This window comes from Mus caroli, unplaced genomic scaffold (genome assembly GCF_978045245.1).
Source record: "Mus caroli unplaced genomic scaffold, Mus_caroli_1 scaffold_6, whole genome shotgun sequence".
In the NCBI taxonomy this organism is placed as follows: Eukaryota; Metazoa; Chordata; class Mammalia; order Rodentia; family Muridae; genus Mus; species Mus caroli.
In genome coordinates this window covers 18,298,480-18,313,747 of record NW_028227261.1, presented here as the reverse complement: position 1 = coordinate 18,313,747, position 15,268 = coordinate 18,298,480, and the positions used below count along the sequence as shown (strand labels likewise).

General features: G+C 48.7%; 1 protein-coding gene across 7 annotated transcripts in view; it reads left to right on the top strand.

Annotated features, from left to right (window-relative positions):
• The window catches only part of Ubr4 (ubiquitin protein ligase E3 component n-recognin 4), a 108,052-nt gene that overhangs the window by 47,311 nt on the left and 45,473 nt on the right, over positions 1–15,268 (top strand). Inside the window, exons 47-62 of one of the 7 annotated variants that reach the window (XM_085838761.1) lie at positions 216–379; positions 1,056–1,272; positions 2,465–2,681; positions 3,403–3,435; positions 4,541–4,604; positions 4,918–5,052; positions 5,876–6,050; positions 6,805–6,888; positions 6,978–7,115; positions 7,921–8,042; positions 8,883–8,994; positions 11,236–11,363; positions 11,467–11,644; positions 12,016–12,120; positions 13,527–13,664; positions 14,239–14,413. In XM_085838761.1, coding sequence (XP_085694887.1) covers positions 216–379; positions 1,056–1,272; positions 2,465–2,681; positions 3,403–3,435; positions 4,541–4,604; positions 4,918–5,052; positions 5,876–6,050; positions 6,805–6,888; positions 6,978–7,115; positions 7,921–8,042; positions 8,883–8,994; positions 11,236–11,363; positions 11,467–11,644; positions 12,016–12,120; positions 13,527–13,664; positions 14,239–14,413 — 2,185 coding nt within the window. Of the gene's footprint in view, positions 1–215; positions 380–1,055; positions 1,273–2,464; positions 2,682–3,402; positions 3,436–4,540; positions 4,605–4,917; positions 5,053–5,875; positions 6,051–6,804; positions 6,889–6,977; positions 7,116–7,920; positions 8,043–8,882; positions 8,995–11,232; positions 11,364–11,466; positions 11,645–12,015; positions 12,121–13,526; positions 13,665–14,238; positions 14,414–15,268 lie in introns of all 7 variants that reach the window. The other 6 variants (XM_085838762.1, XM_085838760.1, XM_085838763.1 and 3 more) reach the window with 6 other exon arrangements.

The following is a 15,268-nucleotide window of genomic DNA, read 5'->3' as shown; positions in this document are numbered from 1 at the left end:
GACAGCAGGTTATATATCTCTATCTATGTATATATATGATTAGGGATGGTATGCTGGAGAGTTGGCCTTAAGTAATCATAGTGATGGGCAGTGATGGAGGCCCGTTTGGTTAGGGTTGTGTATCAGCAGGGGCTTAGTCTTGAGCCTTGGAGTGGGATCAGAAGTGCTGAGACTACACATTAATGCTCTGTGGCAATCTGGTACTGTTCCCACAGCAGCCCGCACATCCAGCCAGGTCACCTTCCCCATTGACTTTTTTGAACATAACCAGCAGCTAACAGATGTGGAGTTTGGCGGTAATGACCTCTTGCAAGTCTACAATGCACAGCAGATAAAGCACAGGCTGAACTCCACTGGCATGTACGTGGCTAACACCAAGGTGAGCAGCATATGGGGCTGGCTCACTTTGTGGGTGGCACTCTTGTGAGCAGCGTTGTTGAACGAGTTGTGCCTGTCTCCTCAGTATGAGGGTTGAACCCAGAGCCTTGCATATGCAAGACAAGGACTCCCATCATTGAGGGGTCGAGCTGGCTTCACATCTTCCTTTAGAATCAGACATAGAGGGCGGGCGAGATGGCTCAGTGGTTAAGAGCACCGACTGCTCTTCCGAAGGTCCCGAGTTCAAATCCCAGCAACCACATGGTGGCTCACAACCATCCGTAACGAAATCTGATGCCCTCTTCTGGAGTATCTGAGGACAGCTACAGTGTACTTACATATAATAAATAAATAAATAAATCTCTTTTTAAAAAAAAAAAAAAGAATCAGACATAGAATATGTATTTGAAATTGCTCACTTCTGGTCAAATGATCCTTGAATAAATCAACCTTCTTTCATATGCTGAAGGTCTTGAGTCCCCCAGGCTAATTGTTAGAAGGGTTATTGAGTACAGGGTACCATTTGATACCAGGGAGGAGCCTGGCATTCTCCCTCTTATATCTGTGACACGATTAGAATGGAGTTCAAAGAAATTAGGTCTTACCCAGGCAGCCATTGAGGGGATGTGGGAGGAAGGACCCTGGAGATTCTCTGACTATGTGCTCTTTCCCCACAGCCTGGCGGCTTCACCATCGAGATCAGTAACAACAGCAGCACTATGGTGATGACGGGCATGCGGATCCAGATTGGGACACAGGCCATCGAGCGGGCTCCGTCCTACATCGAGATCTTCGGCAGGACCATGCAGCTGAACCTGAGCCGCTCCCGCTGGTTTGACTTCCCCTTCACCAGAGAGGAGGCCCTGCAGGCCGACCGGAAGCTGAGCCTCTTCAGTGAGTCAGCCGGCCAGCAGGGCTTGACTGGAAACTACAGTCTCATGAAACTACAACAGATGACCACTAGGTGGCCCTCTACTGCTAGGCAGGGATTCCCTGATGGACCTAGTCTCCCTCATTTAGAGGTCTAAGAGGCAGGCTGCCAGGAAAGGAGACAGCTTTGTTTCCTTTCTGTGGTGCTGGGAATTGAACCCAGGACTTTTGCATGTTAGACAAATGCTCTCACCACTGAACTATATCACCAGCCATCTTTTAGCTTTTTTTTTTTTAAGTTTTGAAACAGTTTCCCATTGTATAAGCCAAACAGGCGTTAAACTTGAGGTCCTCCCACCTTAGCCTTCCGAGTCTCTGGGTTACAGGTTAGTGCCATTAAGCCTGTTAAAAGAATAGGTATGTTGTAGAGAGAGGCAGGCACAGCTAGCTGTTCTCCTGGTGCTGCCTTAGCCTCATCAATGGAGTCTTCCATGTCAGAGGAGGCAAGGCTGATGGATGAAATCAGGAGGCATGTGCCCTATCAACTGAGCTGTATCCCTGGCTCAAAGCTTTTTGCATTTCTTTCATTCATTCATTCATAGATAGGGTCTTGTGTATCCCAAGCTGTTCTTGAACTCATTGTATAGCTGAGGCTGACCTTGAACTTCTGATCTTGCTCCCTCTGCCTCCTGAGTTCTAGAATTAGAGGCATGTGTCACAATGCCAGTTTATGTGATGTTAAGGTTGGAACCCAGCCAGCACTCTGCTAAGTGAGCTAAATTGCTGACTCCAGGCTTTCTTCACATGTTACTGAGCCTGTGTGCTCTTTGTCAATTACTGGCCACTTAGCTGAAGTCCTTTCTCCGAGATAGAGTTTCTGTTTATGTGGATGGTGATGACCTGTACTCCAAACAAGGAAAGTGCCTAGCAATCGTTGGGAATAAGGAGGTGGGAGATAGAACACAAGTGGGCACCAGAGGACCCTTCAGTGATGGCTAGGGTCTCTCCCATAGACATCAAACTATGTTCCATCCAACCATCCTGTGTATTGGGCCGTGGCTGTGCCTCAAGTGTCTCAGCAGACATGGCTTTCAGAGTCTTGGAGGCAGATATGATTTGCACCTGTACCTGACTGCTCTGTGCCTTGCCTCGGAAGGGTTCTGTGAGCTCTTAGAGAATATGCTTCCTAAAGAAAGGCTTCTCTTGCTTATTACAGTCGGTGCCTCCGTGGATCCAGCTGGTGTCACCATGATAGATGCTGTAAAAATTTATGGCAAGACTAAAGAGCAGTTTGGCTGGCCTGATGAGCCCCCAGAAGACTTCCCTTCTGCCTCAGTCAGCAACATCTGCCCTCCTAACCTGAACCAGAGCAATGGCACTGGAGAGAGTGACTCAGCCGCTCCCGCCACAACCAGTGGCACTGTCCTGGAGAGGTACCCGTGTTGGCAGGGTTTGGTTCTGCACCATTTGTGCTGTCTGCAGAGCCTCCTCTATGTCTGGAGTCTCCCAAGCTACTCTGTGATTGTCAAATTCTCAGTCCCTGGAACATTCTGTTTCTCCCTAATATGCACACAGAGCCTAGGAAATGGACTCAGAGGTGTCTGATGCTGGATCTCTGTCCAGGCAGAAGCTTGGTCATTTACGTAATGTTCCTTAAGCGGTAGGAATAGCCACAGGCTGCGGTCTAGAAAGTGCCTACACCCATGCTCTATCGAGATAAGGATCCAGACTGAAACAATAGCAAGCATCCTCCGTCTATGCCAATTGTATCATCTTCTCGTCTTTCTCTGTGGAAGTTGCTACTCTGTGGTAGTAACACTGCCAGCTAGAGAGGCTGTGGCAGCGTCTTACAGGAAAGTGCAGTGTCCTTAGACCTCCCTACGGTGGCATTCGGAAGCACGTGCTTGGCTTCTTTGTGCTAGCTGGCTGCTGGTTTGCCATGGTAGATGAAGCAGGTCCTGATGTAAGCGTGAGCTTCTTACATTGTAAGCCCTGAGATAGCTGTGCTTGGAGTCACTGCACCCCACCAGCAGCCTCCCGACGTCTGCCTTTCTCCCTGCCCCCATTCATATATCGTTTGCTTAGGATGGGTTTCTAGGTTTCTCTGAGCTTCACATTTTTTTCCTTTTTTTTTCCCTTTGCTTCTCCCCCAAGTTCTGAAACTGAGTCCCTAACCAAGCTGGATCGGTTAGTATGCCCTGTTTCTTTTCTCTGCACGAGTGCGTGTGTGTCAGAGAGCAGCGTCCGCATTGTGGCTTTGCGCTGATTTGCTTCTGTTCCGAGTCCTGCTACTTTCTGTTCTGGTCATTGCATGGCTGCAGAGCTCTCCATGTGTAAACCAGAGGCTATCCTGGACCTTGAGCGCACCCTTGGTGTTGGCCACATCAGCCTCTTGGCTCTGTCTTCCTGAATCCATCCTTGCTGCACATTTTGTATATGGATGCGAAAGGATGGGGCAGAGGGGCAAAATGCCCCTGCCGGTTCATAAGCCCCGGAGCCTGTTCCACTTCCCTTTGTCCTACGCCTCCTCCGTCTTCCCTTGGTGCCCCCCTTTCCCCTGCCCCCTTTTCACTCTGGCTATTTTCTCAGTGCTTTCCTTTCCTGTTTAGACCCCAGCTGATAGGATGTTGGTCATTTACTATGCCACTTAAATTCACAGCATTAAGCCCAGAGCATGTTATCTGATAGATACTGGTTAATGGCTAGACTTCCTGCTTCTTCCCTAATGGAGAAGTTCCATGTTCTAAATATGCTTTGTTCTATCCTTTGAATGTTCCAGTGGCATGTATCTAAAAATAGTTTGTTTGCTCCTGTACTGAGAGCCCGTAGGGAGTGCCTGTGTGCATTTTCCTGGCTGTGTAAGCAGACCTTAACATTGCCAGTGTAAACAGATGGCTTTAACATCTCCCTTGTGCCTCCCTTTGCCCACTGATCTCTGAGCACCTGAGCTTTGGGCACTGCTGCATCGAGACTTAAGCCCACCTCAGGATCCCTGCCACAGGCAGCAGAAGGAAGCACATTTATCCTCTTTGAGGAAGAAAAGCCCCGCCGTCTTTGAGTGGCGGATTATGAACATGGCCCCAGGTTGATCTCCGAGCAGGAGCCAGGTTTCTTCTGGCCTGTGACACAGGCAGCGATATGCACGGCGCCTGTGGCAGGTCTTATTGTGCTTTGATTTTTATATTTGGCATTCGGTAGCTGTCCCCAAGGTCCTCACAGCTACAGCTTGCTGGGCTGACACGAGGCAGAGAGAACAGTGCTTGTACTCATGCCAGGCTTTCTGTCTCCCCAGGCTGGTTGTGAGTTCTTTGGAAGCCCTGGAAAGCTGCTTTGCTGTTGGCCCAATCATTGAGAAGGCAAGTTATTTCTTCAAAGCGCACGGGGGCTTTCTGAAGCGACAGGAAGTGGGTTGTTGACTGCGGCCTGCTGCCTTGGAGCTGAAGAATCCTGATGGCACCGTCTTGATGTGCGAAGCCTCCCTGAGCTGCTGCACCTGTGCCACAGGAGGGTTGAAGTTTAGAAAAACTCACTCTTTTTCTGCTCTTTGTAGTCAGTGGTGGGTAACCTAGCTCTGCTGGCCTGGAAGGCAGGAGGGGAGGGCAGATAGAGAGAGAGCATTCTGTGGTGCCTTGAGATGCCGAGTGATAGCCCTGCTGTCCTTTCTGTCAGGAGAGAAACAAGCATGCTGCTCAGGAGCTAGCCACTTTGTTGCTCTCCCTGCCAGCGCCTGCCAGTGTCCAGCAGCAATCAAAGAGCCTCCTGGCCAGTCTGCACAGCAGCCGTTCGGCCTACCACAGCCATAAGGTAACCACTTCCTTCCTGGGAGACTTCTGTAGAAAGGGACACTGTCCTGAATGCCGGGAATTGAATGCGTTGACTCTCCGTCTATAAAGTAAGGCCTCACACTGAGATTAGAATCCCAGGGTTCTTCTGAGATGTACGGATGCTACCCTAGACTGAGAAAGCCATCTAGTGGGCCACTGGCATGTTGCTTTAGTTTTCTGTCCCTCTTAGCAGGATCAGCAAGTCTTGAAAAAGAGAGTGAGCATGGGCAGCTGATTCTTGTGAGAGATAGCGAGGGTCAGGACTGTGCCATAGGTGTGGCTGATGTGCTGGTGTTCCAAGCCCTCAGCTGTGGCCTGGGGTGGCAGGCCTATGTGTGGCAGGTGGTTGTTGAGTGGGGGGGTTATTGTTGGGCCCAGAGGCTCTCCTGCATGGCATCATGAAAAATATGATGGTTCAGACTAATAGGAAGAAAGGTGCTGGGGGCACTGCCAGGCCTGTCTCTTAATAGCAAGGAATGAGTTCAGCTTGCTATGGAAAGCATTATCCTTGGGTAAAGGACCTGCTGAAGGGTGGATGAGTCTGTCAAAGGAAGCGGTTGGCTGCTGTAATTCTGTTGACTGAGTGGGTGCTAGCTTTCTTTTAGATTGCGAGACTGTTATGTGGCTGGTGACTTAAAAGACTATTCATTTTGTATCCGTTAAGACAGTTGAATGTTGGGAGGCCTGCAGATTGGTTTTGATAGCTGTTTGGCTTACTTCTTGAGAGCAGTAAGCAGCCTGTATGTGCTTTAATGCCCTGCATTTGCCTGTGCTTGACTTTCTTTGACCTGGCTGTTTTATAGGACCAGGCCTTGTTGAGCAAAGCTGTGCAGTGTCTCAACACATCCAGCAAAGAAGGCAAGGACTTGGACCCCGAGGTGTTCCAGCGCCTGGTGATCACAGCTCGCTCCATTGCCGTCACACGCCCTAACAACCTTGTGCACTTCACGGAGTCAAAGCTGCCCCAGATGGAAACAGGTGAACTTGGCCTCTGTGGCCGTGGTTCTGACACCCACTCATTGAACCTCTTTGCTTCTCTGTCATGCTCTTCCTATTTTTGGTGGCTCTGACAACGTTGTTCCCCGTTTGCTTGTTTGTTTGTTTGTTTGTTTGTTTTGTTTAAACTTTGTCATTTTAACTAAATTGACCATTGTTGAATTTAGTTAGTGTTCGGAACCTCAGCTGGTCTGTTGTGAGGTTGTTTTGGGTGAAGCTAAGCATAGTTCCAGCCTGGTGCCACAACAGACACGTGGCAGGGATTGGGAGTTTCTTGTGTTACTCACTTTGTGGAGGGATGCAGGTCAGGCCCTTGGGTGAAGCCAAGCTTGGCTTTCCTTGGTACCTGCAGACCAGGTGCTGCATGCTGCTGCATGGCTCTGGCCATAGAGCAGAGCACGCTCAGTGTGTTCAGGGCCTTCCCTCTCGGCTTCTGCCATTGTCTCCTCACATCGGCTGCCTGGGGCTTGGTGCCAAGCCTGATTTGCCATTACTAGAAAGAGCTTGTTGCTGCGTCTGCAGTCCCTATCACCTGCGTGTTCCTCTATGCCATTGCCTTCCTGTTTGTTCTCCTAACGGTGCAATCCTAGAATCATTCTAGAGGAATCTCAGATGTTCCCCTAGGTTTAGTCTAGCAGTTGGAACAGGCATCTTTGACTCTGCTGTAAAGATCCTGAATGCTCCCCTCTCTACCTAACTCTAACACACAATGTTTTCTGTGATGTTCCTTTCCCAGACTGTTTTTCTCCCAGATGTGCCTGCTGGAATCTAGGGATAGTTGGCATATTGATTGGGGCCCCACTTGAAACTCCCTCCGCAGGCAAGCTTCCTTGACCTGAGTTAACCTTAAAACAAATTGAATTCTGTCTTAGATTTACCATGGTTAACAATTTCCTTTTTCCTGCGTAGAAGGAGCAGATGAGGGGAAAGAGCCACAGAAGCAGGAAGGAGACGGCTGTAGTTTCATCACTCAGCTTGTAAACCACTTCTGGAAACTCCATGCATCTAAGCCCAAGAATGCCTTCCTGGCACCTGCCTGCCTGCCAGGTATCACGTTAGCAGGGGTATTTGGATCTTGATACAGTGAAGTAGGTATAAGCTTTTCAGCACAGTGACCTTTTCCTCCATATAAGCACAGAGACATGTCTGTGAGCTCAGTGTATTGCTGCCCTTGGGAACTAGCAGTGCAGTGTGGTATGGTGTGTGAAAATGTGTGTGAAAATGCTTCCTTCATGTGGGATTGTCTAGTTCACATGGGGCCTTAGGGGTGGGGTGGGGGGACAATGACGATGACAACGACGACAACAACGGATCTGTAGTTGATATTTAAAAACAATGTATCTGAAAGACTTGGTTGAGAGTCAGTTTAGAAGTAGTGTGGAACCAGCCAGGAAAGTGTTTTCACTCATTTCCAGGCTGCTGTTGCCTTAGTCCTCTCATGGGTCACACTCCTGAAGACCCCTCAGCCAGAGAGGAGAGTAGATGCCAATTGGCCTGTCAAGAGACCAGCTTTGTCAACAGGTTTGGGGAATATAGGGGTGGTGTTGTTATCTGCCCACCTCAAGTTTCCCCACCTTGTCCATGGCTGTCCACAGTGATTCCTGCTTCTCTGGTTCAGGTTCTGCAAGGGCTTCTAAGGACACTTAGCGAATTGAAAGACTTAGTGAAAACACTCCAGCTACAGCTGATAGGCTGCACTGCAGTGTTGTGGGTTTGCTCTGCTGTGTGTTTGCCTATTGTTGTCTCAACACCCTCTAGGTGGTGCTGAGATCTGTGCTTTCTGTCTCAGGCTTTCAAGGGTCTAGAGTTGTTTTTGTCAACAGATTTTCAGGTGATCTTTTCTCCCATTTAGGCCTTACTCATATCGAAGCTACGGTTAATGCGTTGGTAGACATTATCCATGGTTATTGTACCTGCGAGCTGGACTGTATCAACACAGCATCCAAGATCTACATGCAGATGCTGCTGTGTCCTGTACGTATCAACACAGCCCCAGATGCCTCTGGTCAGCCTGAGAGTGTGTGGAAAATGGTCTAATGAGCACTGACCTGAAAGAATAAAAGAAAGTAGACTTAAAGTCTGATGGGCTGGGCTGAAGAGGTGGTTCAGTGGTTAACAGCACTGGTTGCTCTTCCAGAGGATTTGGGTTCCATTCCTAGCAACCACATAGGAAGTAGCAATTGCTGAAACTCCAGTTCCAGGGGATCTGATACTCTATCCTGGCCTGCTTGGGCCCTGTATAGGGTGGTGCACAGACCTACCATGCATACAAAACACGCACATAAAGCAAATCTTTTAAAAATGGGATGGGAATCAGCAATTGCAAATACATCAACGCTGTAGAGACGACGTCCGGGAAGGGAGGACTTGCTCCCTGTTCAGTGATTTCTTCCCATTGTAGTCTGGAACCTGCTGTAGAGAGAATGTTGAGTAAGTCTTGGTTCCAAGGCTGTGCGAAGGCTGTGTAGTGTGCCTGTTCCAGAAGATGAGTGTTACAAGGCTGCTTATGGCGTGGAGCAGAGAGGAAGGCGAGAGAGCTTGATTGTGTGATGAGAAGGTAGAGCTCATTTGGAGAGAGCCAAAGGGTCCCGTGGCCTTGCAGACTGACCCCAGCAGGTAAAAGACAGGCAGCTGGTGAAGGTCTAACTGTGCCAGGTCTGGAGAGGCTGGTCTGCTCCATCCTGCTGCATTTTCAGGACACAGGTGAGAGTAGACAGGCTTCTCCTTTGTGTCAGGGGTTGTCGAGAAAACTCTGAAGATGGAGTCCTGTCTGACAGTGGAATGCCTAAGCTGACACCTTCCTTTCAAACCTAGGACCCTGCTGTGAGCTTCTCCTGTAAACAAGCTCTGATTCGAGTCCTAAGGCCCAGGAACAAGCGGAGACACGTGACATTGCCCTCCTCCCCTCGAAGCAACACTCCAATGGGTAAAGTCTGGCTTTAGGTTTTATCTGGGTGGGTCAGTGGCCTATAAGTGAGCTGCTGCTCTGTGATGTGCTGCTGGTATTGACCAAGTCTTTCCAGTTTTCTCTTCTTTTAATATCCTAGACAGAAGGGTAGTACATAAGGTGCATACAAGTAGAATAAAGTCAAAATCAAGGAAACTGAATGGTGCTGTGGAAAATGTCCAGGATACAGCAAAGCATTTGTATACCAGCTTCTACATGGTTACGTGAAGATGGGATATTTCGCTGAGACATTCTAAAAGCCATAGGAAAAACATGGAAAGATAACGGAAAATTCACGGTTAAGGACAGTGGTGGGGGTGGGGGTGGCCCATGATGGGATGGAATGGACACTGAATTTGAGACTAGCGTGGGTTATGTGGCAAGACCCTGTCTCCAAAATAAAAAGCCAAGGTCTTGGAGGTAATTGTTAATAATTAAATTGTAAAAAATATATGGCTGTTGGGCATGGTGGAGTGCCTATGTTCTTGGTACTCAGGAAGATAATAAAGCAAGAGGGTCAGGTGTTCAAAGCCAGCCTACCCTATCGACTGGGGTCTTGTCCACCTAAAAGACTTACAGTGAGAGTAAGAAGGTTCAGTAAGTTAAGACCCTCGCCACCAAGCCTGACAGCTAGAATTTGAACTGATCTGTGAGACCCATGTGGCAGGAGAGTCATGTTAGGAGTCCTCTGACCTCCACACATGTGCTGGGTCCCCCACAAAATGAATAGTAAATGTGAAAAAGTAGACACAATGGCTAAACAAAAAAATTTTTTTAAAATTTAGAACAAACCTGCTTTTCCTAGCACAGCCTCCTCATTAAGGGTCCGATTTGTTGCTTATGAGTAGAGTCCTGACGGGCTTCCCCATAATAGATTAGGTAGCAGACTCCCAATTTTCCTCATGAGGTACTTGCTTGGGCACTTGCCACGCATGTGAAGAATAAAGAGAAGTAAGTTACAAGTTTAGAGATAATGTAATATATTGCTGTTTTAACACGGAGCCCGCATAAAAACTTATGGGGATGCTTTGCATTTTGTGGTGCCATCCTTGAAATCCAGAGTATGGCTCCCCCTTGCAGCTTGTCTCCACTTACACTAGCTAGATCGCAGGTGCTCAGTGGATTCTTGTAGCTGGTACAGATTATGGAACAATCATGTCTTCTTTTCCAGTGCTGGAAATTGAACTTGGGCCTCATGCATGTCAGCTGTATTCCAGCCATGGTGCATATCCTGAGTAATGTATATGACTTTGGAACTTTCAGACATCTTCCTAGAATAACATTATTATACGGGAAGCTAGAAGCTCCCTTGCCAAAGTGTTTGCTGTCTAAGTGTGAGGATCTGAGTTCAGATTACCAGCATTGGGGAAGAGGAGATAATGCAGATGCTAGGCCGACTGGCCATCAGTCAACCTGAATCACTGAGTGCTGGGTTCAGTGAGTGACAGAGGAAGACAATCGATGTCTACCTCACCTCCACATATATGCGTACGTGCGTGCATACGTCTGTCTGTCTGTCTGTCTGTCTGTCTCACACACACACACACACACACACACACACACACACCACACATACACCTCCTACAGTATGGAGAGTTATTCTTTCTAAGAGAGGACTTGCTTTAGCAACACAGAAAGTAGAAGGCAGTCTCCATCCTTTTCTAACAGTTGGGGAACTTACCTGGGCTTTCCACAGCCTTCCCACAGACAAGGAATCCAGTGAGATGTGTCACAGTGGCCTCAGGTTTTAGTCAATGGCCTCAGATTTCAATCCTGGTTCTGGTTTTGGTTTTTCTCATAGTGATTGTATAGTTGAAAAATCTTACAGACGTAGCTGTTTGGAGAAATGAAGTCTAGGCTACAGTAATGTGGACACTATTGACAAACACTCGTGAGTTCTTCTCCTGTCCTGGCAAAGGTCTTCTGAGAATGGAGCTCACAGGGTCTGTAGTATTCCATTTCTTTGTCTTGTTGAAATCTAAGGTTTTCATCTTTTCTGGACTGGAAGTCTCTTCCTGTTGAGGGGAAGCTGTTGCTGCTGACTGCCATCTCCCCAGACCCTGCTGGTTGTAGAAAACGAGAGAAGTAGGCTGCTGGCCTAGCACCTACAAATTTGTCTTTGCAAGTGGGGCCTGTCTTTAGACTCTTGCTGTGTGACAGTCACATGCCAAGGAGTAAAAATAATACCTTTAGGTTACTGGGGTCTCTTTGTCTCAGGAGACAAGGACGATGATGATGACGATGATGCTGATGAGAAAATGCAGTCATCGGGCATCCCCGATGGTGGTCACATCCGCCAGGAAAGCCAGGAACAGAGTGAGGTGGACCATGGAGATTTTGAGATGGTGGTGAGTCTGACACCCTGAAGTGAAGGAAGAACTTCCATCGCCCCTCTAGACTCAGCAGCCGGACTGTTTGCTGTAGGACACTGATGGGGCTTTCTCTCTGCAGTCTGAGTCGATGGTCCTGGAAACAGCTGAAAATGTCAACAATGGCAACCCCTCTCCCCTGGAGGCCCTGCTGGCAGGTGCTGAAGGCTTTCCTCCCATGCTGGACATCCCACCTGATGCAGACGACGAGACCATGGTTGAACTAGCCATTGCCCTGAGCCTGCAGCAGGACCAGCAAGGTAGAAGGCAGTGTCAGGAACACAGCAAACTTGCCCAGGAGAGAGGGCGTGACAGTTGCTGATACCCCACTGACTTAGCTTGTCCCCAGTTGGGGGAGAGGTTGATCTGGGTGAAAGCTGCTCAGAGGTACAGGTGGAGAGTGAGGAATGACTCTGACGCTTCAGAGGCCAAAAGCCAGTCTCATAGTTACTGCTGGTTTGGTTTTTTGAATGGGTGCCTCTTGAATCTATACTGAACTTGGTGGGTGGACAGCAGTGACTGGAGGGGTCACACATGCTGGTGTTTAGACTCTTAATGACAGCAGATGGCCAAAGCAATACTATGGATGGGGCAGAGGGGACCCTGTGTTCACTCTCCACTTGTTTCCCAGGCAGCAGCAGCAGTGCCCTGGGCCTGCAGAGCCTGGGACTCTCCGGCCAGGCACCCAGCTCTTCCTCTCTGGACGCAGGAACCCTCTCTGACACCACAGCATCAGGTAACTGTCCACAGCAAGGAGCTTGGCTCAGGGTCCTGTGACCCTGCAGCCCTGTTCAGTGCTGTGAGAGTGTGACGGGCAGCTGCTCTGACAGGCCATCCTGGACTTCCTGCTTGTGCTGCAGCTTGCCATCAGCGCTTGTGGCTCCGCTTCCTCACACTTTGCATGCTGCCTGGCTTTGGCTGATACCCAAGGAGAGGTGCAGGGAGCATCCTGTTGACTGATGGGCCATAGACAAGCTTACAGCATTATGTTAGAGTTCTAACATGTTAGACAGTATGGAAAGAGGCAGGACATAAAGCTAAACCTTTAGCTCTTAGCCTCCATTTGCAAATCAGTTGAAGCTGCAAGCAGCCAGTGAGCTTGGGAGAGAATTTTTGTGGCCAATTCAGGCTATAGGAAACCTTCACTTACGTTGTCTTTGTTTTAAGTCTCTTTCCTAGTCTGATCAAATTCCAGGTAGAGAGTTGGACCAAGCTGTGCACATGGGGGGTGAGGGGGGGTCCTTGAAACACCCAGCCGAGAAGAGGCAGAGCCTTGCTAGACTGCTGCATCCCCTACCCTAGCTTATTTTCTTTTGAGAGGGTTAGCCTGCCTAGATAAGAAAAGGCCAGACTGCCTGCCCCGCCTGCTGCCTTGGCTTCTTGCTTCTCTGAGGTTTCTTCAGTTGCTGTCACTTCAGTGTTGGAGGTCATGTTGTGGTTGTGGTCGTGCTGTGCTGGTCACGTCTGTCATGCTTGCTGGCTGTCCTGGCTCTCCTCCTCCCCTGTGAATCTCAGCCAGCATTTTCCTCCTGTCTCAGCTCAGCCCTGATCCTGGATGCTGTGGCTGTCTCTGGGGAATTTCCTTGCTTCATTATTAGCATCTAATGAGGATGATGAAGAGGTGTGAAATTTTCTAATGAGCTCTCCTCTGGGCCATATGATTTTAAAAAATTGAAAGCAAAACCAAAATGACAAAAATCAAAGTTGACTCAAGAGCTCATGCTAAGTGATTTCCTAACTGCAGATGGGTTGCTGAGCAACCCTCAGTGAGTTCTGTGCTCCGAATGGCAATGGCTAGTGTGGGTCTCAGTCGATGGCAGTAACACCTAGACAATGGCGACCGGGAAGCATTTAGTGTGAAAACTCATTGTCCATGTCACAGAATCTTACTGAATCTGCACACGCTGTAACAGTGAAGGAAATGCCCAGTGCTCTGGGCTTTCACTTGGGTCTGAGTGCTGTTGGCAGTGCGCCCTGGAGAGTGTCTGTCCCCTTTGTTGATTAATCGGCAAAGTAGGTCTTGCCTTCTTTCTCTGCCCTCAGGACACTCAGACTGCCTTGTGTCCTCTGCAGTGTGCTGTGATGCTTTCCGTCCCCATGAGGGAGGGGTCTGTGCCTGTAACAGCTCTGTTACTCTCTCAGCTCCAGCCTCAGATGACGAGGGCAGCACTGCAGCAACTGACGGCTCCACCCTGCGGACCTCGCCAGCTGACCATGGCGGTAGTGTGGGCTCAGAGAGCGGGGGAAGTGCAGTGGACTCGGTGGCTGGCGAGCACAGTGGTAATGTCCCTGGGTGTCTTCATCTCTTTGGGCTCAGGGTGGTGGACAAGGTAGAAATCCCTGCCTGGTCTTGGGATTGGTTTCTGCAGAGAGCATTTGTGAGGACTCTCTGTAGTCTGGTAGAGTTCATTTGAACTCTACCATGGAGTGTCAAGTGTTCTGTGACTGAGTTTAAATCCAGTGACTAATCTGGAAAAACTGCATGGTGTCTTTCAGTTGTCTTCAAAATGACAAGTTCAAAAAGAACAATGGTATTATTTATAGCCCCAGATGGTGTTTAAAAATAATTGTGGAATGACCTTGAAACCCATATTCCTATGGTTTTTACTACCTGCCTCCCGAGGGAATGAACCCTTAAGCAAGCCATTCCCCCAGTGCAGCTACTGTGAGGTTTGCATACACTAGCAGCCTCTTAGCTGAGACTTGGCCAGTTTTGTAGGTTGCACAGGTAAAAACTGGAAGAGCTCTATGGGCCCAAGACCATACCAGCCAAAATCAGTTGAAACCTAACATTTTCTTCCATCAAGGCCAGTGTTGGGAATTGATGTGTACTTCTTAAATCATTTCCCTCCAGTGTCTGGCCGGAGCAGTGCATATGGTGATGCCACAGCTGAGGGGCACCCGGCTGGACCAGGGAGCGTCAGCTCTAGCACAGGCGCCATCAGCACTGCCACTGGGCACCAGGAGGGAGACGGCTCTGAGGGAGAAGGAGAAGGGGAAGCTGAAGGAGATGTGCACACTAGCAACAGGTCAGGACCAGCCTGTCACTATCACCTGCTTGAACGAGTGTTTGGGAAGTGGGAGATGGAGTGCTGCGTGCTAAGCGTGTGTTCCCGAGTGTCAGGGCAAACGAAAGCTGCCCATTTCTCCCCAGGCACTGCTGACATCAAGGTGTTGTGACTCCCACAATTCTTTGGGAGTAGGAGTGTGCTGCTTTGCCTAATGTCTAGCTAGAGGACTGATGGGCCTCCCGCTTTTAGAGGGCACCCAGCTGGCTGTGTCCTTTTGATTTAATATTTAAATATTCTTTTCAGTATAAGACACAACTCACACAGCTGTTTAAGGACAGGAGTTCTATTAGCTTGTCTTACTGTATGGTGGTGACAGCTGATCACAAGTTAACCCTTCATGTATTTGGGCTTGGTTAGGGTGCTATTTTGGCCTCATAAAATAAGTCTGCCATGCTTCATCCCCCTCCCCCCGCCCCCGAAGAGTCTGTGTAAGATCTGTGTCTCCCATGGGTTCTTAGGGAAGCTCACTGATACAGGTGGATTTGCATTTGGATTTTTGTTAAGGGAAGATTTTTTTTAAAATACAGAATCATTTTTTGTGTGATAGAAAATTATTTCAGTTAATTTATAAATCAGGTTTGGCATTTTGTGTTTATACAGAATGTGTTTGTTATGTTTAAGCTTTCAGTTTGGGGCATAAAGTTGTTCATAATACTTTTTAAAATAATAATAATTATTATTAGTTTGCACTTATAAGAGAGGGTCTCACTAAGCACCTACAGCTAGCTGATCGGAAACTCACTCAGAGCCCAGGCTGGTCTTGATCTCAGATTCCCTTGCCTCAGCCTCCTGGATGCTGGGCTGGATTGTAGG